Source organism: Choloepus didactylus, chromosome 18, assembly GCF_015220235.1.
Source record: "Choloepus didactylus isolate mChoDid1 chromosome 18, mChoDid1.pri, whole genome shotgun sequence".
Lineage (NCBI taxonomy): Eukaryota > Metazoa > Chordata > Mammalia > Pilosa > Megalonychidae > Choloepus > Choloepus didactylus.
This window is the reverse complement of record NC_051324.1, coordinates 70267488-70295469: the sequence shown is the minus strand read 5'-3', so window position 1 is coordinate 70295469 and position 27982 is coordinate 70267488. Positions and strand designations below refer to the sequence as shown.

At 39.5% G+C, this 27982-nt stretch overlaps 2 protein-coding genes across 6 annotated transcripts in view; one reads left to right on the top strand and one right to left on the bottom strand.

Moving 5' to 3' along the window:
- The window catches only part of TEN1 (TEN1 subunit of CST complex), a 38876-nt gene extending 37781 nt beyond the window's left edge, over nt 1-1095 (bottom strand). The window contains 2 exon segments of the mRNA XM_037810423.1: nt 377-539; nt 1016-1095. Of these exon segments, the coding sequence (XP_037666351.1) occupies nt 377-403 (27 nt within the window). The 5' untranslated portion in view covers nt 404-539; nt 1016-1095.
- A 2877-nt stretch (nt 1096-3972) lies between these two features.
- On the top strand, nt 3973-27853 carry ACOX1 (acyl-CoA oxidase 1). Of its 5 annotated transcripts, none has more exons than XM_037810418.1 (14): nt 3973-4192; nt 4481-4640; nt 8921-9081; nt 17071-17178; nt 19280-19399; nt 19546-19661; nt 20074-20243; nt 21170-21332; nt 21777-21967; nt 22222-22401; nt 22533-22638; nt 22721-22864; nt 22990-23196; nt 23858-27853. In XM_037810418.1, the coding sequence occupies exons 1-14, from the start codon at nt 4084-4086 to the stop codon at nt 23906-23908; spliced, it is 1986 nt and encodes a 661-aa protein (XP_037666346.1). In that variant the 5' UTR covers nt 3973-4083; the 3' UTR covers nt 23909-27853. The 5 variants fall into 5 exon arrangements, with proteins under 5 accessions (XP_037666346.1, XP_037666345.1, XP_037666347.1 ...); XM_037810417.1 differs by lacking the exon at nt 8921-9081 and adding an exon at nt 14930-15090 and having other exon boundaries at nt 3974-4192; XM_037810419.1 differs by lacking the exon at nt 3973-4192 and adding an exon at nt 14930-15090 and having other exon boundaries at nt 4508-4640.
- The last annotated feature ends 129 nt before the right edge of the window (nt 27854-27982 follow it).

The following is a 27982-nucleotide window of genomic DNA, read 5'->3' as shown; positions in this document are numbered from 1 at the left end:
TTAATTAAAAATTGGAAGATGATGTCAAGAATATCTCCAGAACATAGATCAAAAAGTTCAACGAGAAAGAGAAAAGGTAAGAAAACTATCCACTCGGGGGGTCCAAATCTGACAAATTAATTCCAACAAAGAAATAATAAAGGAAAGTTTTGCAGAGCTGAATAGAGGACTTGCATCTTCCGATGAAAGGGCAGAGTTGGGTGAATGAAAAAGACCAATGCCTTAGACATACTGTGAAATTTCCAAACACCAAGGATAAAAGGGTTCCAAAACCCTTGGGAGGAAAAAATAGGTCAAACGCAAAAGCAGAAAAATCAAACTCCCTCATCTCCAACCCTTAAGTCTACAAACTTATTAACACACGTCCTTCCCGTACCAATGGTTGAAGTGCCTCTGATCTCATCTGGTACTTGAAGTGGTGGCTTCCTCTGTTCTGCTAACCCTGTCACCAGGCTCTGCTTCCCTTTCCTCCAAGGATTTGCTGAGTTCCCTTGCCAACCAGTGTCTGCTTTCCTATTCTCTGTCCGTTTTAGTGGGTCCTTGGGTGGGAGAGGAAATAAGCACAGGTGGACTCAGTTTACCAGAACTCCGTTCCTGGCTCCAAGCCCCACTTCCATGCCTGCCCTCCCCATCCCCAATGCCACGGTCATCTTCCACCTGCTCAGGCCAAGGAGTCATCCCTGAAGCCTCCCCTTCTCTCATGGCCCCACCCAATTCATCACAAATTTCCATCAGCTCTACCTCAAAATATGTATTGAACCCCCGGGGGGGACCCCACTCAGGGGTAAGCCTTTAACAGCTCTTCCCCTGAATTCGGGCCATAGTTTTAAACTGATCTCCTTGTTTCCACTTTTGTCCCTCTATAGTTCATTCTTTTCATAACAGCCAGAGTGATATTTTAAAATGGAAAATATACCATAGGAGGTATTTTCGTCAGAAACTCAAATTTGAATCTAATAAAGCCTCTTATATTTAGCCAACAGCTAACAGAAAATACGGAAACAGAGGAACATACTAAAGACAATGCAGAGGTGTAAAAGTCCAGGTTGCAGGAAATTTTTCCTCCACAAAAATGACCCAGTTTCTTCAAATACACTGAAAAAAAAAAAGTAGAAGGGAAACCTATACATTAAAAGAGGCTTAAGATTCATCATGCTGACAAAAATAGCAAAGTGAGCTGCAAGGCAACAAAGGCATTTATTTGGAGTTTTAGAATTGCATTTCAAGGAGCAGAGATTCAGGCTCTGCATACTTGGGCAGTTTGTGATTTCTGACTGAGTAACCTCCAAAATGGCCTGCCAACTCCATTTTAAATCTCTCAGCCACAGTAACGCTCTCGTTTTCTTTTCACAATCCCAATCCACTGCAATGTGCGGACCTTGTTTGGACTCCGATTTGAATAAACCTACTGTAAAATAATGTTTCCAAAAAAGGCAGGGAAATTTGAATATTGACTGGGTTCTATCATATTAATGAATTTCTGTTAATATTTCCAGGTACAATGATGGCATTGTGATTATGTTAAAATATTTTAAAGATACTTAATGAAAGTACTTACGGGTAATGTGATGTGGGATTTGCTTAAAATTAATATGCTGGGGGCAGTAGGTGGAGGTATAGTTGGTGATTGTTGAACCTGGGTGATGAGTATATGGGGGTTCATTGTATTATTCCCTCTACCTTTCTACATGGTTGAAAATGTCCCTAATAAAATATTTTAAAATGCCAATCGGATGACACATCTCCCTGCTTAAAATCTATTAAAGGCTTCCCATTATAACTATTACACTCAAAGTCATTACCTTGGCATGTGATGCTACAAGGACCCTACCCCTGGCCTGCTCTTTCTGCCCTGGTTTCCCTTCCCCTGTCCTCAAGTTGACCCTCACCCCAGGACCTGTACACTTTCTTTTCCTCAGACTTGAACATTCTGCCCCAGACCTTCCGGTGGCTCATTCCTTCTTTTCGCTCAGGTGCCAGTTCAAAGTACCTCTTCTTCAGGGAGGCCTTGCCTTCCCTCCCCTCCCAGGTCACTCTCTCCCCTTATCTCAATTTAATTCCTTCATGTCTATTAATAAATAATAGAATTTCAAATAGTGTGATTTGTTTGCTTGTTTAATGCCCACATCTCCCACTGAACTATCAGCTCCATGAAGATAGGGATTCTGCCTTATTCCCCACTGCATAAACCCCCCGGCCCCCCTCATGCCTAACAGTGTCCAGGACTCCCACCCTCAGCCCCAACATCGAGAACCAAAACCACTCCTCACTGCCGACCTTAACAGGACAGTGCTGTCCTCTGCCTTCATCAGCATTTCTTTAGATGCTTTGTCCACCAACAGACAGTTTGTGTTCTGAGATTCTTTGAATTTCTTCCCCTTGCTGTTTCCATCAGTTCTGGACTGTTCTTTCCAAATCCTAATCAAGCACATAAAACTGAAAGACCCGTCTTAAACCAGATTTCCAGTTCTTAACACATTCTGATCTCACTCACCAGCCCTCCCCCACCTTTAACATACTGCCAAAGCTTTACCATCTAGTTCCTACCTTAGCAGGTGAGCAATAAAACTCAGCTTCCTCTTACCAACAGGCTGTGTTGTTGACATTTGGAAAACCCGCTTTTGACAAAGAGGAATAAAATCCAAACACAGTGACCAAGATTAATATTTTAATGCCTGGTGGCGTTATAGGCAACATTAGCAACAGCACCTGGCTGCGTCTGAGACTGATTCTGCCGTTATAAAACATTTTGATATTTTGTTCGCAGATTTTTATGCGTTAATTTTGATGTTAATTTTGATTTTTTTTAAAGGTTGCTTTAAGATATTTATCTTATTTTTTGGCACCACTTTAAATTTCGTGTCAGTGATGAACGCTCACTCACCTCACCCTGTTCTGGCAGTGGGTGTTAATGAGAGAGGACTAAGCACATAAAACAAACAAAAGGTATTAATTATATTGCTAAAAGTTAGGAAGGTAATTAGGGAGGGGTAGAAAAGGTGTGTGTAGTGTAAAAAACAGATTTTCATTATTTATGCAAGGAGTCAAAGGTAACTAAAACAAATCAAGAACTTGCATATAGTCATATTATTTACCAACTTTTTAGGAACGAGAACTAAAAACAACTGTTTAAAAGCGGCTGCCTCTGAGGATGAGGCACTTTTGCTTTTCATTATAAATCCCCCTGGACTAGGTGTTTTAAACGTGTGCGTTTACTGCTCTGAAGACAACTGTGATAACAGCGAAAAGAAACAAAAAAATGTCTCGAGTCCAAGACTTTTGGGCACATTTCCAGTTCTCCAAAGCCAACCTCCTAAACTGGAGCGCGCCCCGAGTTCCACACCTAGGCCCTGCAGCCCACGCCTCCAGCAGCAGAAGCGCAATTATAGTAACAAAAGATAAGTGGCGCCTCTCCCCACTGCGACTTTTGTGCCCGTCTGTTTTTTTTTTTTCTCCAATCTAGGGCAGTTTGGAGAAACCAAACGACCGCCCCTCGACAACTGCACACAACCCATCGGTTAACCTGCCACATAACCCGAAGTCTCCTTCCCCCTCATTTCCGGGGAGGGCTTTGCACGCCGACACCCGGAAGAGGTGGGGCGGGCGAGTCGCAAGGCGCAGGCGCAGACCCTCCTCGGCCTCGTTGTCCCGCCCCTCCCCAGCCGCCTCGCTAACCTGTTGTAGGCTTCGCGGGTGGACGCGGCCTCGGATTCTCTTTTTCCGCCCCACTTGGTCACGTGACGAGGCAGAGGCGGAAAACGAAAAGGACCTCACTACCCCCCCATCCTGAGCAATTTCTTGACCTTCCTTCGGGGTTCCGCTTCCCCAGGCGGCCGCTCGGAGGCCTCCCCTAGCGGGGAGCCGGTGATTTGTCCATCCCGGGACCGGCCGCGGTCAGGGCGCGGCGCCGCCGCCGCCTTGGCAGTCGTCAGTCACGCGCCGAGGGACATCCGTGAAGGAGAAGGGGCGGGCGGGGGGCGGGGCGGGGCGGGGACTCGCGCCACCTCGGGGTGGCTTTTAGGGCCCGGCCAGCGCTGGAGCCGCGGACAGACGTCCCTGCTGCCGCCGCTGCTATCCGTTACCATGAACCCCGACCTGCGCCGGGAGCGGGCCGTCGCCAGCTTCAACCCGGAGCTGCTCACGCACGTCCTGGACGGCAGCCGCGAGAACACCCTGCGCCGCCGAGAAATCGGTGAGGGCGGCGGCCCGGCCTCCCTGCTTCCCCCAGCACCACGCGGCCGGACCAGGCCCTCTCTCGATGGGGAGTCGGGGGAGCGGCTGTGGGGCTTGGGTCTCAGCCTCTCGCTCAGTTTCGGGGAGCGGGGGCCCCCGCTTCGAGGGGCGGCCTGTGGTGGAGGGAACTCACCGGCCCCTTCCCGACAGGGGACCTGTGCCTGCGACTCTAAACCCCCTCGGATTCTGGGAGAGTGTGAAGGAGCCATGAATTTCTGTCTTCCTCTTACCCTTTATTCCCTTCCAGAGAACTTGATTCTGAACGACCCAGATTTCCAGCATGAGGACTTGAACTTCCTCACTCGCAGCCAGCGTTACGAGGTGGCTGTCAGGAAGAGTGCCACCATGGTGAAGAAGATGAGGGAGTTCGGCATCGCAGACCCTGACGAATTCTTGTGGTTCAAAAGGTAGGTATTAGCATAGAACGAGGGCTAAGCCCAGACTTGGAAGGTGCGGTCTGTGGTGTCATTTTCTTGTCGTGCTTGACGTTTAAAGACGCAAAATGGAATATTTTGCACGCCCCCTTTAGAGTTGTATGTGTTCATTTTTATGTCCAAGGCTTTTAGTGGGATGACATATTTGTGGAATGCTGATAATGAATGGAGATGCCTGAGTTTTCGTTCTCAAGAAACAAACAAAACAAAACAAAAAACCCAAATCCTGCTGGCCCAATGCAAGATGACTTTTCTCCTTGTAAGGAGGCATGCTAAATTCAGCAGCTGAAATTGGAAGGATTTTTTGAGTTGCAAGGCCAAACATTTAAAGATTTGGAGCAATAACAAGATTCTACTTTGATATGATATCGTACAACTTGAGTTTAAAATGATGGAAAATAGGGAGGTGGGTGAAGAACATTAGTCAAAACTCAGAACTGGTTATTATCAAGATAAAATAATTTACCCTGTCCTTTGGGACTGTCCTCAGCATTCCATTCAATTTTAATAATGAAAATAGAATGACATAATATATATTGTTTATATAATTATTACAATTATTACTTGCCAACTTCCAAGTGCTCTCTTTTATTTTTAAAGTTTGTAATTCATGGCTGTAGTGATTGAGGCAGGGAACTCCTAGAAGATTTTGTTTCTGAATTAACTGAGTTGGGTTTTGTAAACTTAAAAAAAAAAAGATTTTATTGCTTAATCAAACAACACTAAAGAGATTTTTATTTTTTATTTTAATGGGTGGTACAGTTTGTTGTTTCAAAGCCATTTTAAAAGTTCATAACCTTCAGTGTTTCATAATGTGTAACCAGACTCGAGTGAAGTCACAATGAAATAGAACAAAGATCTTTATGTGGGTTAAAGATCAGTAGATGTCAGTGAGTTCATTTTGTACATGATTTCTCATGTGGCATATTAAACTACAAGCTGTAACACACTCTTTACCCTTACAGTGTCCACAGGATGTGATGGCTAGATCAACTTAGGTTAGAAAAGGAGACAAAATTAGTCTTGGCGATTACTGAATGCCTTCCAGGCTAAGACTCCCATCATTTGTAACTCACACCGATGTTTTATGTACCACTAAGGAAAAAAAAATGCTGTCAATTCACCGTGACATGCCAAAGGTTGTGGGATGCATTGGGATTTCTTAAACGCTAGAAGGGGGTAGGGGTACGAGAATATGAGGAAATAAAATAATATTCCCCTTTTGGGGGACTTGGGCATTTATTGGTCTCTTTTACATCCATTTTTCCTATCACAAAATAAACCTTTTGAGAATATTTCGAAAGTGACTGAGCTTTTGAGAATATTTTGAAAGTGACTAAGATATTTTGAGATTCTCAGCTTAAGCACTAAAAGAACTGCTCTCCCTCTACCATAAGTTTTACCCTTGGGAAGACGGTTGCTGCAAAGGAGAGGCTAGGCCTCCCTATATTTGTGCCTAAGAGTCTCCTCCGGAATGCCTCTTTGTTGCTCAGATGTGGCCCTCTCTCTCTGGCTAAGCCAACTTGAAAGGTGAAATCACTGCCCTCCCCCCTACATGGGATCAGACACCCAGGGGAGTGAATCTCCCTGGCAATGTGGAATACGACTCCCGGGGAGGAATGTAGACCCGGCATCGTGGGACGGAGAACATCTTCTTGACCAAAAGGGGGATGTGAAAGGAAATGAAATAAGCTTCAGTGGCAGAGAGATTCCAAAAGGAGCCAAGAGGTCACTCTGGTGGGCACTCTTACGCACAATTTAGACAGCCCTTTTTAGGTTCTAAAGAATTGGGGTAGCTGGTGGTGGATACCTGAAACTATCAAACTACAACCCAGAACCCATGGATCTCGAAGACAGTTGTATAAAAATGTAGCTTATGAGGGGTGACGATGGGATTGGGAAAGCCATAAGGACCACACTCCCCTTTGTCTAGTTTATGGATGGATGAGTAGAAAAATAGGGGAAGGAAACAAACAGACAAAGGTACCCAGTGTTCTTTTTTACTTCAATTGCTCTTTTTCACTCTAATTATTATTCTTGTTATTTTTGTGTGTGTGCTAATGAAGGTGTCAGGGATTGATTTAGGTGATGAATGTACAACTATGTAATGGTACTGTGAACAATCAAAAGTACGATTTGTTTTGTATGACTGCGTGGTATGTGAATATATCTCAATAAAATGATGATAAAAAAAGAAAAAAAAAAGAACTGCTCTCTCCAGTTCTTGAGAAAATAGACCTTGCTGTTTGGGTATATAAAAGTTGTTTTCCTAATCTTCTCCTTTCCTATAAGTTTGTCTTTCAACTCTAGGGTTCACTATGAAAAGAAGGCTGTAAAATGTTCTTAAGAGTAATTTAAAATTCTAATGAGATTCAGTCATGGTTTTTGCTAACTTCTTAGATTATTTTTAAAGCTGGTTCCTTGAAAAGCTTAAAAACAAGCATTCAAATTTTGTTTTGAGTTGATTTTCAAGTGGCCTAAAAGAAAAAAATTCCCAATGTTTTTATTAATATAAATATTTGACATTCTCTATTTTGTGTCATGTATTTTTCAGTTTTGGTTTTCTAGAATTCTTTTTGAGTTAACACCATCATTTTATAAACCTCAGAGTACCTTACTAAATTATTCAGCCGTCTCAGTTTTCTCATGGAAATAGGAGTATCTTTTATTTCCTCCATTTTTAGCACTTAAGTACGGCTTTTTGTTTCTTATGTTTTTCTGTGTTCACTTCCTCTCTGTCTGCTTATGAAAGGAGATAGAAAATGCATAAATACTTGTTGATTTAGTAAGACACGATAGGGAATGTTATGTTAGTCTTACCTTTGAGAGAAGGATTTGTACACTTACTACTCTACTTCAGTGAGGAATGATGCATTTTGTGAAGTATGTTATTTCTATACTAGGCTAATAAGCTACTACTAATCTAAGTTACTTGGAAACTCATTAACTGACCTCTTCTGTTCCTTCTCTTTTCTCCTGTTTTCCTCCATTCAGTTTACATTAACATTTGATATTGGGGTAAATATCATAGACTCTCAGGGCCCATAAGCATTTTAGATGTTGGCCCAGTCCAGTTATTCCTTTGATGTTTGAATGAGTCTGTCCTCAGGATTCCTGAAAAGTGATCTTCCACCCTAACCGTGGGCCCCCAAACCAGCAACAGGAGAGAAGACAGTTTTCACTGATGCTAATGAGCTGCTTCTGTTGACTTTTGCAGATGACTTAGGGCACAGAAGCCATTCCCTCTGGTAGAATCTGTAATTATTATATTACTTCACATTGGTTGATTAGAAATATTAATATCTAAAAGCATACAAGGAGAGAAGTGGGTATTGATTTGTGTATAATAGAAAGGGCAGTAGGATAATTTATGTAGTATTTATTTGGGCAGTAGGAAAGTAAGATGTTATATTGTGTTTACTGTTGTTTCTTTTCAGTTAGTGGGGTGGTTTCAAGACCTCCCCAGAAGTGGATTGACAGTCTGTCCCCTCCTCCCTTGGATTCCTACTCTGCTCATTTTACAAACTTCACTTCCTGGTCATCCCTTGAGATGTCATGAAGAGCAGTTAGACGATACAGCATAGGCAAGGCATCCTAGTTTGTGTAATTTGTATTCTGACTGTTTCATAGATTGTATTTTATGAGAATATAGTTGTCATATGAATTTCATTGTGATCCAAGGTTCCCTTTTCTGGAATAATGTTCAAAGAACTACAGGGGATAAATTTTTAATATACTTGGATTACCTCCTTATTCAAGCGTAATCCCTGAAGAGCTTTAGAGATTGGTGATTCTGCCCTGGAAAAGCTGTTTACTATCCTGGATGTTTGCTTAGTTTATCTACAGAAAGAGAGTTTAAAAAATAATCTTCCTTAGGAGTTTTTGTTAGCAGCTCTGTGGAGTTCCTTTTCATCTTCAAAACAAACAGATAAAACCCAAAATTAAAGGAAAGGAAAAAAAAAACCACAGAAACTTCCAAAAGAGCCAACCAATCAAACTAACAAAACAAAAACAACTGGATTTGGTAGAGTTTGCTTCCTGGATTAAGTACAGAATCTGAAAAGGAATTCTGGCCCCAAAATGGCTAGGGGAGAAGAGATACCACTGGGTTCTGTTCTTGGCTTTTAAGGTAGGAAAAAGAAGGGGCTTAAATTTTCCTCACCTTCATTCTGAGAGCCAGAGTTTGGCAAGAATGGGTGGCAGCAAACAGTTTCTAGAGTAAGGCTGAGATCCTTTTCTTTTCTTTCCTGTAGAGTACATATGATCAATTTTGTGGATCCTGTGAGCCTCAATTACTCCATGTTTATTCCTACCTTGCTGAATCAGGGCACCACTGCTCAGCAGGAGAAATGGCTGCATCTCTCCAAAGGATTACAGATAATTGGCACCTACACCCAGACGGAAATGGGCCACGGTTAGTCCATATTGGAGGGTCAGTGGGTAACTCATTCAGGACTTCACTTAATGATGACTCTTGGCATTTGATGTTTCTGCTGCTACACATTTGGGATTTTATTCTTCAATTATTAAATCAAAATTCACCTTCTCATATTCTCCTAGATCATTTTCCCAAAACTGGTCCAGGACTCTGGCCTATAAACATCTTTGAATCTTACATCTTAAAGCCTTCTACCATTACTATTATCACCCCATTTTAATGGATACTGAGCACTTTGGAAAGATGGAGTTTAAAGTGAGGCAAAACACCCCATTGTATTGCCACGTCTCATTACTAAAGACCATCTTTTGGAGATTCTTGAGAGGGTTAATGCCTCGGCAATATCTGGAGATGCCTCTCTGCTTTAATGAAATTGTAAAAATGTAGGTTTTAATGAAGGCAGAGGGTTATAGCCATTGTGTCCTCCTACTCTTTCATTGCCCAATAGCAGGGTTATAGGCAGTTTGGAAAATAGACCATGATTTTCTTCATCTGACTCCAGCAGTCTTTTCTACATAGTTATTAACATACCTGTCTGTGAACTCTTTTTATAGCCAGTAATTCTTGATAAATTGTTCCTAAATCCTTGGCAACTTTCAAAAAAGTTGTTTTTGTCTTAATGTGAAATAGGTTTGTTTTGTAGACAAGGCCATTGGCAGGTTTGAGTGTCTTGAATTTGAGCTGCACAACCTCGTTTCTAATTATAATGGAAAGAGTTTAAAAAAGGGGGGGGAGAGGAATGCAAATACCAAGAAAGCTTCATTTTGAGTTTGATTTGTTGTTTTCTGATTTATGAATTGGTTTAAGGAAAAATCTTTACCATAATCCCCATGGAGACTACAGAGTGTGGTCATGGTGTGACATTACAAACACTCTGCTAAACTCTCCAGACTTTGTCTTCAGGATGGCCAATGCCAAAATAAAGAACCCTGAAGAAAGATTTTGAATTTTCAGGTAACACTCTTACACAGTTCTCCTCTCTTGGAGTGTGTGTTTGTATGTGTTTTGTAATCTTTATGGAACAGAACCCTTTTCTATATCAGTATTCCTCTTTGTAGAATTGATTTGACTTACTAGTCACGCTATTCATAGTAGGTGTAAGATGTGAACTGTTCCGAGGCTTAATGGGTTTGTTACATATGTCTCTTGTTGGTCCAACCCTGCTGCTTCTGTTTATAAAGTACATCCTCAAGTATATATTTGCTGAAGTTTTGAAGTGAGAGAGGAAGAAATGAGAAGTTGAACTTGACTGTTTTGAGGAATCCAGAAACTGGTCTAAGACCCTGTGTTGCTCTAGGTGAGTTTGCATTTGTTAGAGTTTTCTTTCCCTTATTACTTCTAGTTCTAGGATATTTTCTTGTGTTTGAACCAGTCTTGTCTTATCTCTATAGTTTATTTTGGAGAACAAAACTGTCATTAGGTCTTGTTCCTTTTTGGTATTTTGTTAATTCATATTGATCTGAGTTGTGCTTTTTTGTGGAAGCCAGTCCTTTTGTGGGTTGATTTATATTGTGTGATAATATTGCTTTATGTAGAATACCTAAAAAGTCCTTCAACATTGAAGAGATTGGTGACCGTAACTTGTACAAAATGAAGATCTAATTATTTAAATTCTGCAGCTTTGGAAAATCAGAGATTCTGATGTGATTGGTCAACAACAGTCATCTAAAGCATTCTCATGGAATTAGCTGTACTTCGAGTTTGGGATTCTTTCATCTCTTGGCAGCCCTTGGGAAGTGAAGACACTCAGGATTGCCAGGTCCATCACGGGCTCCCTGAGAATCCTAAAGTTCAGCCACCTGCGGGAAGTCTTGATCGCCCAGCTTCTCTCTTCCTCTAGAATGTGTCTTCCCTGCTCTAAATACTCACCTGTTGGTGGAGGCACCGGAAGAAGTCCATGGGTCTTTGGGTTTTGATGGAAGGCGGATGCCTGGGTCAATGAGGGAATCCCTGCCCTGGGTCCAGATGTTGCCGAGCCCAGGCCCGCAGCCCCGCATTAACCCTCCAGAGCACACGTCCTCTGGGCCCACAGCGGGCAGTGTGGTTGGTCTTCTACATATTTGATCATTTCAAGTCCCGGCCACTTCATGGGATTCCTCTTGACTTTTTTCCCCTTTATTATTGTTGCTGTTATTGTTATTATTTAGGAAAACAGGGAGAGTTCATATAATGCATAGTTATTATCCTTGAAAATGATGCAACCTCTTTACAGATTCCCGTCATTAATATTTAAATATGAAATAAAGCAACTTTCTTCCTTTGAAATTTGAGAGAAAGGTCGTGAACTGGATTTTAAGTCGTTCATCTTTCTCCCCCTGTACCTCTCCCCCCCATTTCCAAAGCCAGATAGTCTCCTGCTCTTTTCCCCAGGTGATTTCCTTCCCTGTTGGACTTCCCATGAGACTTGCTCCTCTGGGCATTTGGGGTCTTCTAACTTTCCCACTGTTATTAATAATGCCACTGTAAACTTCTTTACAAAAGCTTGGCTCTTTGGGGTTATACCATTGGAATACCTTCCTCAGAAGTAAATGACCGCATCAAAGGGAATAAACATTCTAGGGCCTTTTTTATGTAGTTCAAGACTTCCTGAAACAGGCAATCATTTCACAATATATTTATCAACCTATTAGTGTACTCTGGTGTCTCCATAGCCCCATCAACATAGCTGCTTTAATTTATTTTTCTACTTCAATAGGTACCTAAGTTGAAGTTTTAATTTTCCATTGCTTGTGAACCTGGATGCCACTACCTGTTTTGATTCACTGTCTATATTTCCTTTGTATAAAATGGGTTTAAATTTTCTCCTTCCCATAACCTGGATAATCATCTTCTGTTTTCTTCCCATTTTTGGTGTGGTTTATGTTTAGTACTTTGATTTGCATGTGATGTGGAGTGAGAAATGAATCCCATACTGTTTTCTAGATTTCTGACATTTTTTAACTAAGTTACTGTTTAGTAATCAACGGCTCTTTTCCCATTGTTACAATCTTTCTGGTTTGCCTTAGCATTTTTATAATAGTTTAAATTTATTTCTGGAACCTTAAATGTATTTCATTGATTTCTTTGTTTGCTTTTCTCCTAACATTATAAACTTTGGTTTGTTGTTGCTTTGTACAGTATTTTAAAGTCTGATAGACTAAACCTGCTATTGTTACATGTAAACATGTATGTATTTGGTTTCTTGCCTACTTATTCTTCTAGATGAATTCCGATCTCAATTTGTCAAGTTCCAAACAATATGCTGTAGGAATTTTAAATTAATGCTGTAGTAAATCCATGTATTTTCTTCTAAGTATTGTTATCACTACTATATTTAGTCCTCTCAGCCAGGAATTAGGTATTTCTTTTCAGTTATTCGTATCTTCTTTTATTCATTCTATTAGTTATTTAAATTTTTTTGTTAGGTAAATCTTAATATACTGAGCTAAGTTAGTACACATGTTTTATTTTGTCATTTTTGTGAGTTGTGTTTCTCTTTCCTGGGGTTTCCACTTGAATGATCCTAATAGATAGAATGTAATTGAATTTTTTTTTTCCTTATGGCTTGTGGCTTTTCTTGACTCATTTATCATCGCTGCTAATTTTTTGTTGTTGATTTCCTAGAATTTTAATCATGCTGCCCACTGAGACTATTTTTATCTCTTTCTTTCTCATGTATTATTAATCTCACCATTTTCCACTCAGTTATGGCTTCCAGCCCTGTATCATTTGGAAGGAGGGATTGGCATGCTTTTTTGGTTTTACAGTTTTAACAGAACTGACTCTAGTGGGTTCACTGAGTATAATGTTGGCGCTTTGTATTTTTAAAATAAATTATTTTACAATAACATATACTCTTTATCAGGCATAACCAACTGTTAACAACAAATACTTGATTTAAGTAAAAAAACTATCCAGGTCATTTTTCTCCCTGTAGTATTTCTAAATAACCCTTATGTAGTCACAAGAGGCATTTTTTTTTCCCCAAAAACATTCTTTAGTCTCAAAACAGTTTCTAATTACAGTAGTTACACCTCCTTCCCTACTGAGTGTATTTTGTAGTAGCCTTTAGTATTCATTATTATTCCTTAATACAACACCCTGATACATGACCCCTCCATGAGTTTGATGAGCTGTTTCATAGTGGCCTTTCTCATACCAGGAATCGCTCTGATTTCTAGGAATGCAAAATAGCCTTTTGGCACTAAAAGTGGCTGATTCCAGGCCACAGTTTTCAAACCTAGTTCAAAGAGTTTTCTCCTTTCAGATCCTAAGCATACATTTATTTTTCTTCCCAGACACTCTTCTTTTAAAATCTGGGGACAATTGAGATTCCTGTTCATGAGTGTTCATGTTTTTCCTGAGATTTTCACTTTTTAAAAACTTTTTATTTTGAGATGATTATAGAGTCACAGGAAGTTGCCAGAATAGTATACTGGTTACATCCGATGAGAGTTCTACTTTTGCCTCTGTCAAGCTCGCCTCTGGTTTCAGCACATCTTTCCAGTGTCCTCGTCAGAGCCCACAGTGCAGGTCTTACTTGCACAACAGTTTCCCCACCTGGAGGATGGGCTTAGCAATGAGGTCCTTGTCCTTGGTTTGCCATTTTCTTTTTGACCTGAAGAAGGCACTTAACCCATTCAACCTTAGTTTCCTCTCTGTAAAATGAGGGAGTCGGTTAAGCATTCTTTGATTTTTATGTGATTGGTTAGCTGAAAGATTGAAAAAGAGAATTGATCAATTCTTGTCTGAGCAGTGTGCCCTGGTTTTCTTTTCTCCTTCCCTTCCCGTCCCTTTCCCTACCCTAAATGGAGCACACTGAGAAATTTTAAAACTGAAATGTTCAGGCTCATTTCCAAGATATTAAAGAGAATGATAAGAGCATTATGGATTTGGTTTGTTTAGAGCTGGAAGTTAAATGATGCCAATAATGTGGCAAAATACAAAGACATTGAATTATTTCCTATTTTTGAAATAGAAATCAATTCACCCAGAAGTCGAAAGCACCTGCAGCTTTCAAATGGAAAAAAAATGACCACCTCAGAAAGTGGATTTAAAATGGACTAAAACCAAGATGTTCATTGTCATTAGTGATAATTTTCATTTAATTATGATGGAGAGCTTGTTATGCATGAATCTGTTACCTGTAATTATTACGGTCTTCACTAGAAATTTCATGATTTTTTGTTTTCCTGAAATAACGTATTGGGATGAAGAGCACTGTCAATTTTTGTATTAAATTATTTCAGGAGAACATGGCTGAGTATTTGTCATGAATCAGAATGAAACAGTCAGAGTTATGTGAGGAGTATGGCTTCCATGCTGGTTCTTCTGTGGACAAACAGTAAAGAGCCTGGCTTAGAAGCATTATTGAAATTGCATATGGGAAAAACTTCAGCCTGGGGGAAATCTGTTGTCATTCTAAAAGGATACTGTGTTCTCCTGTCTCACCTTCTAATCAAAATAAAACATTGTACAACTTAAATTCTCCATTTCATACAACCTCTTTGATTTTATTGCTGTACTGGAATCCTCTGCCTTGCTCCCATGGTTTTGCGCTGCCCAGGCTTTGGAATAAGCAACCAATCCCCACCAAGGACAATTATTTTAGAGATGAGTGGCACTGGAAAACACTCCTATCCAACTTAAGAAAAAATAAAAATTGCCATGATTTATGAAGTAATACAGAAAAGGCAGTACTCCCATCCTGTTAAGATCCATTGCAACTAATTCACACTTAAAGAAGGTTTTTTTTTTTTCTCCTTTTCTTACTCTGTCTTAAAATCGCTGGTTCTCCCACACCTGATGACTCTTCTCAATGCCCACCTTTGGTATTTCTTCAAAGTTTTGTGCACCGAGGGCGGCCTGAGCCTCTGGACCTTCATTTGGGCATGTTCCTGCCCACCTTGCTTCACCAGGCCACCGTGGAGCAGCAGGAGCGCTTCTTCATGCCCGCCTGGAACTTGGAGATCATTGGCACTTATGCCCAGACAGAGATGGGTCATGGTACGGTGTTTTCAGTCTACCTTCTGGGCGGGGTGGGGCCCCGCGAGCTTCGCATGTGTGGAGTTCCCACCGTGTGCTGTCCCTGGCATCCCCGTGGGCTCTGGCCTGTCTAATGAGGTCTTTCTGCAGAGTCCAGGACTTCACACAAGCAGGCCTTGGCCGAGCCATTGCTTTGGTTAATGGAAATTAAAGCTCTCTGAGATACACTGATTGTTTTTCTCATGCTTCCCTCCAGAAGGTCAAGAATTGCAAGTCAGGCCTTATTTACCAAGTGGTTTTTCAAGTTTGCTGACATTGTATTGAATCTGTATGAATATAGAACCTGAACCCCATCTCTTTTTATTCATTTTTCTAATTACATTTATCACTGCTACTTTAATGAATGTTTACCACTTGCAGAAGAAATACACATTGATAGTATGTATGCTCTTTGACCTGCTTAAGGGAAATGATGAGCTTACATCCCCCAAATCTGTAGCATTTTGTACCTTGAATTCAGTAAATTCAGTAAAGTTCTGAAAGTGGCTTGGTAAGAGGTTAGGAAAAGTAAGATAAGCTGCATTTCCAGGCAGTGGATTTCAAACTCTGCATCTTCCCCCTTTCTCTTTTCTTTCCCTCTCTGTCTACTTTTCTTCGTGGACATGGTGGAGCTAGAAATAGTGGCTGTTCTTGTCAGCATCCCTTCTGATCTGGTGACAGTCTTTGCCATTCATTTGCTGCTTTTTCTGCTCTGAGGTTTCTTCTAGGGTGTATTTGCCGCTTGTTCCTCCTTATTTGTGAGCAACTGCATCTTCTTCATTTTGTAGCTGGCTTGGCTCTAGACTTGGGTGCTGAGTAGTGTTTCATGGGTTTTTCCCAAGACTCGAACTAGAAAACTATTTGGTTCAGTGGTGCATTTGAAAACATTTAATGGTTATCTGTTCTATGTGTTACCTTTTTTTCCTGTAAAAGGCTTCTTTGGTGAGATGCATCTAAGTGTCTGATTCCTTGGCTTCCACTCAGGGGAGATTCAGAATCCATGAAAATTGTGGATCACCTGTAAGCTGGCTATTTCTATTGTTTAACTTGGAAGTTTCTAAATGTTTCAAAGTTTTAGGGTGTAGTGACATCTAGCATTATCAAAGCAGTTTGATAAACCGGTTCTAAACATTTGCTTCAGTGTATTATTAGTGAGAGTGCCACCTAGAAATTTTTCTGTAACTCTTTTCAAAGAAGCTCAATATGTTTTTATTAGGATTTAAAACACTAATCCCCACCCATCTCCAGTGAACATAGGAAACTAGTTTCACTAATGAACCAGTTAAGTCTTAAGCACTGGCACTGGAAATCTGCAGGGTGAGCTCATACCTTACTATTGGACCTTTAGGAATCCAAAAAATCACTGTTCAGGTCTTTTTCTCCGTAACGGTTATACCCTTTTAAGCTTTTGTTTTCAATTCTAGCAATCATTCTGAAATAAATTATCATTGTATAAAACTATTAGCTGGAGTCTCTTCCTATCATCTGTTATCTTATTCTTTGAATATTGAGTTGGTCTGGTAAACACAACACATACAAGTTAAAATTGGCATATTCACAATTTAGAGATGGGTTTAAAAAGGCACATAACTTCCCTGTTAAGTTCTAATGTTATGGTCTTATAAAACTATGATTCTAAGCTGCCTTAGATTTTCTTTTGGTTAATCTAAATAAGTAAATGTTACAAATCCACTGCCATGTAGGTGCACTGAATCAAATATAGAGGCAGAACTTGCTTGACATTTATATTTTCCACTTAATGGGAAGCTCTCTGATTTAAGTATAGGAAATTAAATAATCTTGGTTATCAATTGTTTTAGCTCATCTACAAATTTTTTTATTATTAACTTTTGTTTTTCTCTAAGATCCTAGAGCTTAAATGACTAGGAATTTGGGCAGTTTTACTTGGTAGCTATTTTTTTTCTATATTCTACCTAAAGAAAGTCTAATTCATTTCCTTAGGGACTCATCTTCGAGGCTTGGAAACCACAGCCACTTATGACCCCAGCACCCAGGAGTTCATTCTCAACAGTCCTACTGTGACCTCTATTAAGTGGTGGCCTGGTGGACGTAAGTAAAATTTTCAGCATTTTATTGAATATTTTGAAACTTTATTATAAGATTGTGTTTAGAATGTAGAATTTATATGAAAATAAAACTTTCAGTATTCTCTGATGATTCATGCTATATACATTTATACATTTTGTAGAGTACAGAGATGATTTTCTTCTGCTTTTCTTGCTTTTCATCTAAACAGTCCCATGAGTTAGCATAGTTTACATACTCATCATTTAAAATAATTTTGTATTCCACTCTTGGGTTAGTCTTTTTTGTATAGTCAAATGTTTAATCACTTTCAAATTTTTATTATAAATAGCTTTGATATGAAACTTTAAATTTCTTCCATTTTGAGTTATTTTCTTGGTGTTTATATTTCAGATGGAATTAGTGGTAAAAGGATTTCTTATTCACACTATATATTTTAAGATGTGACATTATACTGTTCCCTCTTTTTTTTTTTTTTAATTGGAGAAGTTGCAGGTTTACAGGAAAAATCACATGAAAAGTACAGAGTTCCCATATACCTCCACCCCTTTATTAACATTTTGCCTTAGTGTGATACGTTTGTTGAATTGATGAAACAATGGTTTACATTAGGATTTACTCTTTACATTGTGCAGTCCCTATAGGTTTTTTGTGGGGGTTTTCTTTTTGTGTATGTGTGTGTGTTTTTATTTTAGTAATATATATACAACCTAAAAATTTCCCTTTTAACCACATTCAAGTATATAATTCAGTGGTGTATATTACAGTCACAATATTGTGCTACCATCATCACCATATATTACCAAAACTTTCTATCACTTGAAGCAAAAGTTGTGTGTCAATGAAGCATTAACTCCCCATTTCCTATCCTGATAAGTTGTGTTCTAACTATGAATTTTGGATATTCTAATTAATGTCTTTTAAGTGAGATCATACAATATTTGTCCTTTCATATCTGGCTTATTTCACTCATATGATGTCTTCTGGGTTCATCCATGTTGTCGCATGTATCAGAACTTCATTCTTTTTAAGGCTGAATGATATTCCCTAGTATGTACATACCACATTTTGTTTATCCATTCATCCAGAAGATCTGCCATCTTTTGGCAACTGTGAATGATGTCACTGTGAACACCAGTGTGCAAATATCTGTCGAGTTCCTGTTTCCAGTTCTTTTGGGTATATACCTAGAAATGAGATTGCCAGGTCAATATGGTAATTCTGTACTTTGAGGAACTGCCAAACTGTTTTCCAAGTGGCTGTACCATTTTACATTCCCAGCCACAATGAATGAGTATTCCTATTTCTCCACATCTTCTCCAAACTTATTTTTTTTTAATAGTTGCCATTCTAGGGTGTGAAAATGGTATCTCATTGTGGTTTGATCTGCATTTCCCTAATGGCTAGTGGTGTTGAGCATCTTTTCATGTGCTTATTATTAGCCATTTGTGTATCTTCTTTGGAGAGATGTCTAATTTAAGTCTTCTGCCCACTTTTTAATTATGTTAAGCTGTGCATTACATTTAAAAACGTAAACACTTCTGGATGTACTAACTGAAAACCTCTTTTAACGCAGCCCTATATCATAGAACTTTCTGCAATGATAGAGATGTTCTGTATCTTTGATGTTCAGTATAGTAGACACTAGCCACAGGAATCTAGTGAGCACCTGAAATGTGGCTAGTTGCCTGGGGAACTGAATATTTTAATTTTACTCATTTTATTTTATTATAACTGATTTAAATTTAAATAGCCACATGTGGCTAGTGGCTATTTTTTTGGACAGGGCAGCCTTAAAAGAGAGAAAAAGGAGGTACTTTAAATTTATGTTCTTGTGGTCATACTAAAATTTTCTTTGTGTAAATGAACAAGAAATAAAGCTTTCTTTTTTACAATAAAGGATTGCTGTGTCAAAATTTGATAATCTTTTAATAACTAGCAGCTTAAATAAAGTGTCTTTCTGAAAACTAGGTTTGGTACTTTCATCAGAAAGGCTTTCTGGTCTTACTTTATTGATGTAGTCTGGTGTTCCATTTAGCATATGCTTTTTTCCCTTTTTGTTTTAACCCTTTAAAAATATAAGGCTTTTGTTCACCTCTCTCTCTTGTTCTCTTTGATGTTGCAGTTGGAAAGACTTCAAATCATGCAATAGTTATTGCCCAACTCATCACCAAGGGGAAATCTTGTGGATTACATGCCTTCATTGTACCTATTCGTGAAATTGGGACCCATAAACCTTTGCCGGGTAAGAATTGTTCATCTGATGTTGAGATTAGAAATTAAGCTTACCACTTCCTTCTGCAAAAAGTATAATACACAACTAAAAAAGAGAAGTAAAGCCAGGAATTCCAGAGCACAAATATCTTGTGACTTTCCTTTCATCTGTGGTAGGTATTACTGTTGGAGACATTGGCCCCAAATTTGGTTATGATGAGATGGATAACGGCTACCTGAAGATGGACAACTATCGTATTCCCAGAGAAAACATGCTGATGAAGTATGCCCAGGTATATTTAGACAGAAACTAGGAGCAGAGGTGTCAAACATGGGGATTTCAGTAGTTGTTGATAACCATGGGGTTAGAAGGGTCTATTCTTTTAGAAGGTAATAACATATTTTAGCTCTGATGTTTCTTTTATGACGACAGTGTGATCAGAAGCAGTTGACAGGCGTGAAGAGCATGTTCTGCTTCTCACACTTTAACATGCATTAGGATCACCTGGAAGGCTGGTTAAAACACAGATTGCTTGGCCCCACTCCCATTATTTCTGGCCAGGGTGAGGAATCAGATTTTGTATTTCAAACAAGTTGCCAGGTAACACTGATACCGAGTCCAGGGACCCCACTTTGAGAACTACTGGCCTAAACTGGCACTTGGCTTTAACAGAAGGATGCATCAGTCCCATGTTACTCTTCCAGGTCAAGCCTGACGGCACATACGTGAAGCCCCTGAGTAACAAGCTGACCTACGGGACTATGGTGTTTGTCAGGTCCTTCCTCGTGGGAGAAGCTGCTCGAGCTCTGTCTAAGGCGTGCACCATCGCCATTCGATACAGCGCCGTGAGGCACCAGTCTGAAATCAAGCCAGGGTAAGGATGGGCTCTGAGATGGGGTGAATGCTGGAGGCCTGACTTTGTCTCTCTTTAAAAATCACAATTTCATAATGTGGTATAGAGAAGATACACTGGCTATGCAAAATTATTTGGGCTGGCAATAAATTGAGCAAGGTATTGTACGTCTACTTTTCCTTAAGTGGAGAGATCATCTTATTTTTTTAACCTTCTAAGAAGAACAGTAATATCACTGGAGCTCTGTAAATGAAGTACTCACAACACTGAAGGCAGCATAAAAATTCTGCTTACTACTAGCAACTACAAATTAAGTACAGTGAAAGTGGCATTATACTTGATTCCTTTTTGTGTTCCTGATTGCCTTTCACTTGGGCATGACTCTGATGCTGTTTCTACTCTGAAAGATGCTGATGGGAGAAGGCCTTTAATGCTAATTCTTACACTTCAAAATATTTAACTATGTATTTGGTCTTCTCCAAAATTGGGGCCAAAATATAGTTTATTCAGCCATCTAGTATGTTAAATATCTGAATAAACCCTTAAAAATTGCTTTCCTGGTGCAGTTAACTGATCTCGGTTTTGTGTGTTGCTGTGAGATACAGTTTCCTTAATCATACTGGCAAGATTAAGAGACATGAATTTTGCAGCTAGAAAATTCTGCCCACCTGAGGCAGGACAACGAAGCGGTTAAGGGCATGGTCTCTGGAGCCAAAAGCTACATTTAAATTGAGGATCTGCCACTTACTAGCTGTGTGACCTCGGGCAGGTCTTTAACCTCTCTGTTTCCCTGTCTGTAAATGGGAATAATAATAGTAGCGACCTCACAGGGTCTTTATGAGGATTAAATAAGTTAATTTATATATAAAAATACTTAGACTAGAGCCTGGCATATGGTAAGTTCTGAATACATGTTTGCTTACTTTTTCTTTTGCTGTATACTTTAGTGAGCCAGAACCACAGATTTTGGATTTTCAAACCCAGCAGTATAAACTCTTTCCACTCCTGGCCACTGCCTATGCCTTCCAGTTCGTAGGCGCCTACACGAAGGAGACCTATCACCGGATTAATGAAGACATTGGCCAAGGCGACCTGAGTGAACTGCCTGAGGTACAGGTTTGGCCGCAGCCACTTGTGGGCCCTCTTTTGTTTCATATCTACCTGTTGGATAATGTCTGCAGCAAACCACGTGATAGGGTTTCCTGCCAAGAACCCACATACTCTCAAGAGATGCAAAACTTTTTCTGATTGAAAGTAGATTAGGTATGGAGATGGTTGGGTTTCATTTTTCAGTTGCGGAAGTATTGTATCATGTTGGTCACTTGTCATTTAAGAAACAGAAGTGGTAACTTTACTGCCAAGTAGAATAATTCAGAAGGGACTGTGGAATGTTACTGATTTAGGCCAGTGAGATGGCCATGCTTCTTCAGATTATAGCCGTGGCGATTTGGAAAGTGATGAGCTGCCATTAGGTGAGAATAAGGGTTTCCTCACTGGAACTTGGACTGTCAGCACCACAGATGTTCTCATGGCCTTGTGCTTTTCCCTCTTTAGCTTCATGCCCTCACCAGCGGGTTTAAGGCGTTCACCTCCTGGACAACCAGTGCTGCCATCGAAGCCTGCCGGATGGCTTGTGGTGGACATGGCTATTCCCACTGCAGCGGCCTTCCAAACATCTACGTTACGTTCACCCCAACCTGCACCTTTGAGGGAGACAACACTGTCCTGATGCTGCAGACAGCCAGGTGAAGATCTAACTCGTGTTTTCTCCTCCCTGTTACGAGGATGTTTGTGTTGTCCTCACAGGTTCCTACTCCCATGTTTTCCCTTCACATTGTATTTGTTCCTGGAAGACCTGGTTTTGCCTTCCATCCTGAACCAATGTTTTTATCTTGTGGTCGGCTAGAGAGTAAGAAATTCCTGTCACATAGCTGAAAGTCATTTCAAGGGTTTGTTTTATTTGTGTTTCACAAGAAGCCTTTGCACTGCCTATTTTTAGGTTCCTGATGAAAACCTATGACCAGGTGCACTCAGGAAAGTTGGCGTGTGGCATGGTTTCCTACTTGAATGACCTGCCCAGCCAACGCATCCAGCCACAGCAGGTAGCAGTCTGGCCTACCGTGGTGGATATCAACAGCCCCTACAGCCTCACCGAAGCGTATAAACTCCGTGCAGCCAGGTGAGCTCACCCTCAAGAGCCAGGTTAGAAGGTTCTGTGGGCCTCTGGGGCTGGGAGCCTGGGGGACAGGGGAAGGTGTGGTATTACTGATCATTTCCTCAGGGCTCAGGTTTTCCTTCATTTCTGAACAGATTGGTAGAAATTGCTGCAAAAAACCTTCAAACTGAAGTGACTCACAGAAAAAGCAAGGAGGATGCCTGGAACCTAACTTCTGTTGACCTCGTTCGAGCAAGTGAGGTCAGTGGTAGTTGTCTTTCTCATTTTTTTGTGTTCTGAATCTTTTTCAAAGACACTCATACTCTGTTTCTTTTTTATCTAGGCACATTGCCACTATGTGGTAGTTAAGCTGTTTTCAGAAAAACTCCCTAAAATTCAAGATAAATCTATCCAAACTGTCTTAAGGAATTTATGTCTCTTGTATTCTCTGTATGGAATCAGTCAGAATGCAGGGGACTTTCTTCAGGTCAGTAATTTCTAAGTTTAAGGCCTGGTTATTGTAGAAAAATAATTGTGCTCTAGATAGTTATGGTTTGTGTTTGTGTGTGTGTATGTGTATGTATATATATGTTTGTTTGTTTGTTCTTACAGGGAAGCATCATGACAGAGTCTCAAATTACCCAAGTAAACCAACGTATAAAGGAGTTACTGACTGTAATTCGCCCTGATGCTGTTGCTTTGGTTGATGCATTTGATTTTCAGGATGTGACCCTTGGTTCTGTGCTTGGCCGCTATGATGGCAATGTCTATGAAAACTTGTTTGAGTGGGCCAAGAAATCCCCACTGAATAAGACAGAGGTAAAACATCAATGTCTTTTCACCCTTTGAAATTCTTCATTGAAATATTAAGGCAGGAAAGACCTCCAGAAAGTGATTCATCTGCCAAAGCTTTGAAAGTACTTGTGGCCACTTCCTGACCATCACTTTCTTTGAGCAACAAGTTTCAGAAAGGTAATGGGTCATCTCCACAGTAAGCAGGCTTTTAATTCCCTTGAATATTTAATAACTAACTGGAAAATCTCAAACATGTGCAAAAGTAGGATACTAGAATACACCCACCCCCTTTTACATGCCTTTTGTTGCGCTTGAACAACTATTATCTGACAGGCAGTTGTGTGTCATTGTACCCCCTACCTCTGCCCTCTGGGGATTATTTTGAAACAAATCCAAGACATTGTATCATTTTATCCAAAAGTATTTCAGTATGTATCTCTAAAAGGACTTTTTAGAAACAGAGCCGTAATACCATTCTCATACCTAAACAAATTAACAATAATTCCTTAATGTCAAAAAATACCCCCATCAACATCCGGACTTCCCCATTTGGCCCTTTTTTTTTAAAACAATTTCTTTGACTCAGGATCCACATATGAACCAGGTAATTTCTTGATTAAAAATATACTGTTTTGAACTGCAAGCTCTAGTTGTTGGTAATTTCTTCCCTTTTCCTTCTCCTCAGGTCCATGAATCTTATCACAAGTACCTAAAGCCACTACAGTCCAAGCTGTGAAATGTCAAATCATGATAAATTTTATCTGCTTCAGAAGAAAAATGCATGACTTCCTTCATTACTGGACAAAAAATCTGGCTTGGAATCTTCATCAAATTCAAATAGCTCTAGAGCAGATGATAAGCTGACCCTTTTCCTCTTTTTATAAATGGGAAAAAAAAAACAGATTTCAGAGATTAAATGAAAAATGGATGTGTTTTAAGTGTAATTAATACTGAAAGAAACCCATTAACCCTTCAGAAAAAGCTTTTAAGAAATGCAGGATGACTTCCATTTGTAGTGCTGTTGGTCTCAGTCAGGCCATAGCTTTTCATAATTAGCAGAATTTAACTACCAAGTAATTAAGTATATTTCAATTTTAATTGCTAATCATTGGATATATAAGTTTTTAAGCAAAAGTATTTTTAAAATGGGATAGAACTCTTCTAGACTTTTCTGCTAATGTCCCACCATTCCTAACAGGGGCCTGGCTAAAAAGCAGGATTGAAGAAGTGGGATTGGAAGAAAGAAACTAACCACAGGCTTCATGTGATGAGGTTGGGCTAGACAAATTTTTTGCCTGCTTGCCTTTCTTTGCCAATATATTGCTCCTGTCTAACCATTCATAGTGGCATTTTCCAAGACAAGAACTTCTTCAGTACAAGTCAGGACCATTGTCTCATGTAATTAGGAATTGATCTCTAAATTGTCAGTCCAAAGCACTACAACTCCTTGAGAAGAGTAGGTAGCAAAGTTATCTTTACATATGACTTTTGACAACTGATGGGTTCTCAATCAGTTCTCTCCTTCCCTCCTTCTCTCTTTTCTTTTCTGTCTCCTGCTCCTGAAAGAGATGCTGAAGGAGGGAAGGGGAGAAAAATAACAGTTCCCCCTTAGAGTAACTATAGGGAGCACTCTCAGCTATGGCACTGCCATAACTTTGGTGACTTTACTACGTGGATTTGGGGGACAATCCAAATTTCCAATATTCTGTCATCTTCCAAAAGCCATTGGAGGTTATAATATTTGGCCTTAAAAAATAGAAGCATTCTTGTCAGATAGCACAGAAATCCTTTGACAAAAAATATAATTCTTTGTTCTGAGTTTTGATTCAAAAAATATAATCAATGAAACTATGGCTTAAGGATATTAATTAGAGGTTCTGCAGAGTATTTTTATTGTATATCTGGCTTTGTATCTGGTATGTTTCCAGGAGCTTGATCTGAATTGCTAAATTGTCCTTTCAGTTGAAATCTAATTTGCACAATCATTCTATATCTAAAGGTTGAATGTATACCTCTTAATGAATTTTTTCTTAAAAATCAATGTAAAACAATGCATGTCACTTGATTTTTTTTTTTTTTTTTTTTTTAATCTGTTAACTGTGTCTGACGCCTGTTGAAACCAGTTGTTCTGGAATCAGTCTTGGCTAATACAGTATAATTCAGTAGAAATGTATTCTCCATGTATCATATCAACCTCCTGTCTGAGAACCTGACAAAAAGTCTATCCCAGTGCAACCGGAGATGAGACCTTTAGGTTACAGCAGAAGTACTGTACGTTAGAACAAGCCTTAATCTTCCCTTTGGGAGAACTAATTGACGATTGTGTTAGGATTGAAGTAGAAAGCACTCTGTTAATCTCATTTAGGTATATCTTGATAGTAGTTCAGATTCTGGGAAGTAATAGAAAGTAAAGTGTTTAATACTGACCTGTAAAATTATTGCAAAAGTAGCATTTAAGTACGTTATTTGCAGATCTTTGGGAAGGAACTGAGGGTGTTTAAACCTATGCTCTACTTAGGTTTAAGATGAAACCCACCTAATCCAGCTGCATAGATCTGGAAGCTTACTTAGCAGGTTTGAAGAAGTTCCAGAAACAAAAGAGTCACCTTCAATCCAGCACCTGGAGTTAATATTTAAAAACCAAATCTGAGGTTCAGTACTGTTTTTATTAAGATTGGAATGTTTTATCTTGAACTTTATTCAGTGTAATCAAAGAATACAGAGATAGTTAAGTCTCATTAATTTGTACTATTAACAGGGAAAGAGCATGCCACATAATTAAACATAAGTTTAAATTATGAAGAATTTTTAAATGCAGGCTTATTGGGTTTAGGTAATACTGAACAAAAAAGGAAAGACTGAGACCTGCTTAAAAAGATAGCTATAGCTCAACTGTAATTATGTGGTTGGAGCAGTAAAGAGTGCTGCCCTGTTATCTCTCTTAGTACATATTTGTTAGTTGCAAGGTAGATCCAGTTTGCTCTCCCTGTAAAGCAGACCTGCCACTGATAAGTTTGGTTCGGTCGGGTTCTTTTGTGAGCCTTGATCACAAAAAGTACAAAAGATAAATTTCAACTTCTCCAAAAAGATGACAAATACTAAGTAGAATTAATGAGGTTTTTCTATAAAGTCCTCTGAACAGAGTACAAAATTGAAAATTTGATATTTAATAGACATGTTTTTGCTCTTTATAATGGATAAAGGCTGATTATTTTTCCTCAAAGGTTTGGAGTTCTACTTTATGCTCTACTAGACATATACTGAAGGTGTATTTCAGTGTTTGAAAATTAGTGACCTCAAGGCATTTGGGGCCTTAATGTTCTTATCTTCAGAACATAGCACTGCTAAATATCAGCTTATCTTCAGAACATTAGCTTAAATTGGAACATTAACTATGTTCACATGCTTTCTGAAAACTCACTGCTTGTAATTTCAGACTACATTTTATAGTTCCTAATGGTAGCATGTTAGGTCTTAATTCTTGGATTTTTTTTTTTCCCCCCCAGTTCAGGGCTTTGGTTGTAGAAATAACACCTCTCCAAATTCATGATTCTAGAGTTCTCTGGGGATCGATAATTCTTTAGACAACTGCTGTTTTTCTCAAAGTACTCTCCCCCACCTCCTTTCCTGAGTTCTTTCCGTGAGTCTGAAAGAAGCAAGTTAGAGGCAGAGGGTCTGGAACACCTGCTAATCTGTTTATATATGTGGAGGGTATGCCTGGGGTTATAGGTTGTCTTCAGGCAGTAGCTGCTACTGGCATCTGGAAAAGAGGAGCAGAAACAGGAAATTATTTTATCTGAGACTGAGAGTCTTTTGATGATTCTCCTAACTCAGATAAAGGTTTTGATCATTTTCATGAAATAATGTAGGGAGATTATCTCAGCTAATTAAATATTTACTACTCCATTCTTTGAGGATTAGACCAAGTCACACTGTAAATGCCTATTTGAAATAACTTTTCTTTTTAAAATATTGATGGTGGGGTTTCACTTTTAGGTGTCCAGACTTTAAAATTTTTTCAGTACCTATTCCCATGGCCTGTGATAAACGCAGACACCTGTAAGGAACTTTTAGAGTTGCCAGACTTTGGCTGTTGCAGATCTGCGAAGTCCTAGCTTCTAAGGGTGGTTTTGTTTGGGCCTTTAGTAGGCCATTGATTGTCTTGAAAAGATCATGGAAAATTGGGAGTCATTTAAGAATCCTGAACCAAAATAAAAAGTTGTTACAATACTGTTAACTGTTTCATAAATTGAGTATTTTTAGGTAGCAAATGTGTGATCTTCCACATAATGCTCACTTTTGACTATCTTGTAAACACCATCTTATTTCCAACTGCTATGGATTCAATGAAATGACTTGTATCGTTTGGAGTGTATAATTACTTTGCAACCTTTTTTCCTTTTACTGTTGTGGCTTCAGTTTGGTTCCAACTTGAACAAGATGCATTTAGCATGTGTTGTTACCCAAACCTGGCTTGACATGTCCCAGGGCGGGTGGTGGGGTGCGGGGGTGGGAGTGGGTGTTCCAAGCATGGGGCCAGAGCACATGAATCATGGTCAGACAGCAATGGCCCACCAACACTTCTTGGCCAGCGGAGCGGTAAGCCAACCACTGATCTCTCTTTCCTCTGTGAAACTGAATAACGATTAATAAATTTTGTAATTAGCATACCCATGAAAAAGTGTATGTGTCTTTTTATTGGTGGAGGGTGTTGTGTTTCATTCTGGCTTCATTTTGTAATTGAACAGGAAGGTTACAGCCGCTTTTGGGTATGGGATAGTTATACATTCAAACAGGAACCTCTCGATAT

What these genes read in the sequence shown, in the direction of transcription:
- ACOX1 (XM_037810418.1), top strand. Translation starts at nt 4,084, where the DNA reads ATGAACCCCGACCTGCGCCGGGAGCGGGCCGTCGCCAGCTTCAACCCG. An exon ending in GACCCATAAACCTTTGCCGG is followed by an intron (nt 19,400 to 19,545) that starts GTAAGAATTGTT and finishes CATCTGTGGTAG; the next exon opens with GTATTACTGTTGGAGACATT. An exon ending in CCCCACTGAATAAGACAGAG is followed by an intron (nt 23,197 to 23,857) that starts GTAAAACATCAA and finishes CCTTCTCCTCAG; the next exon opens with GTCCATGAATCTTATCACAA.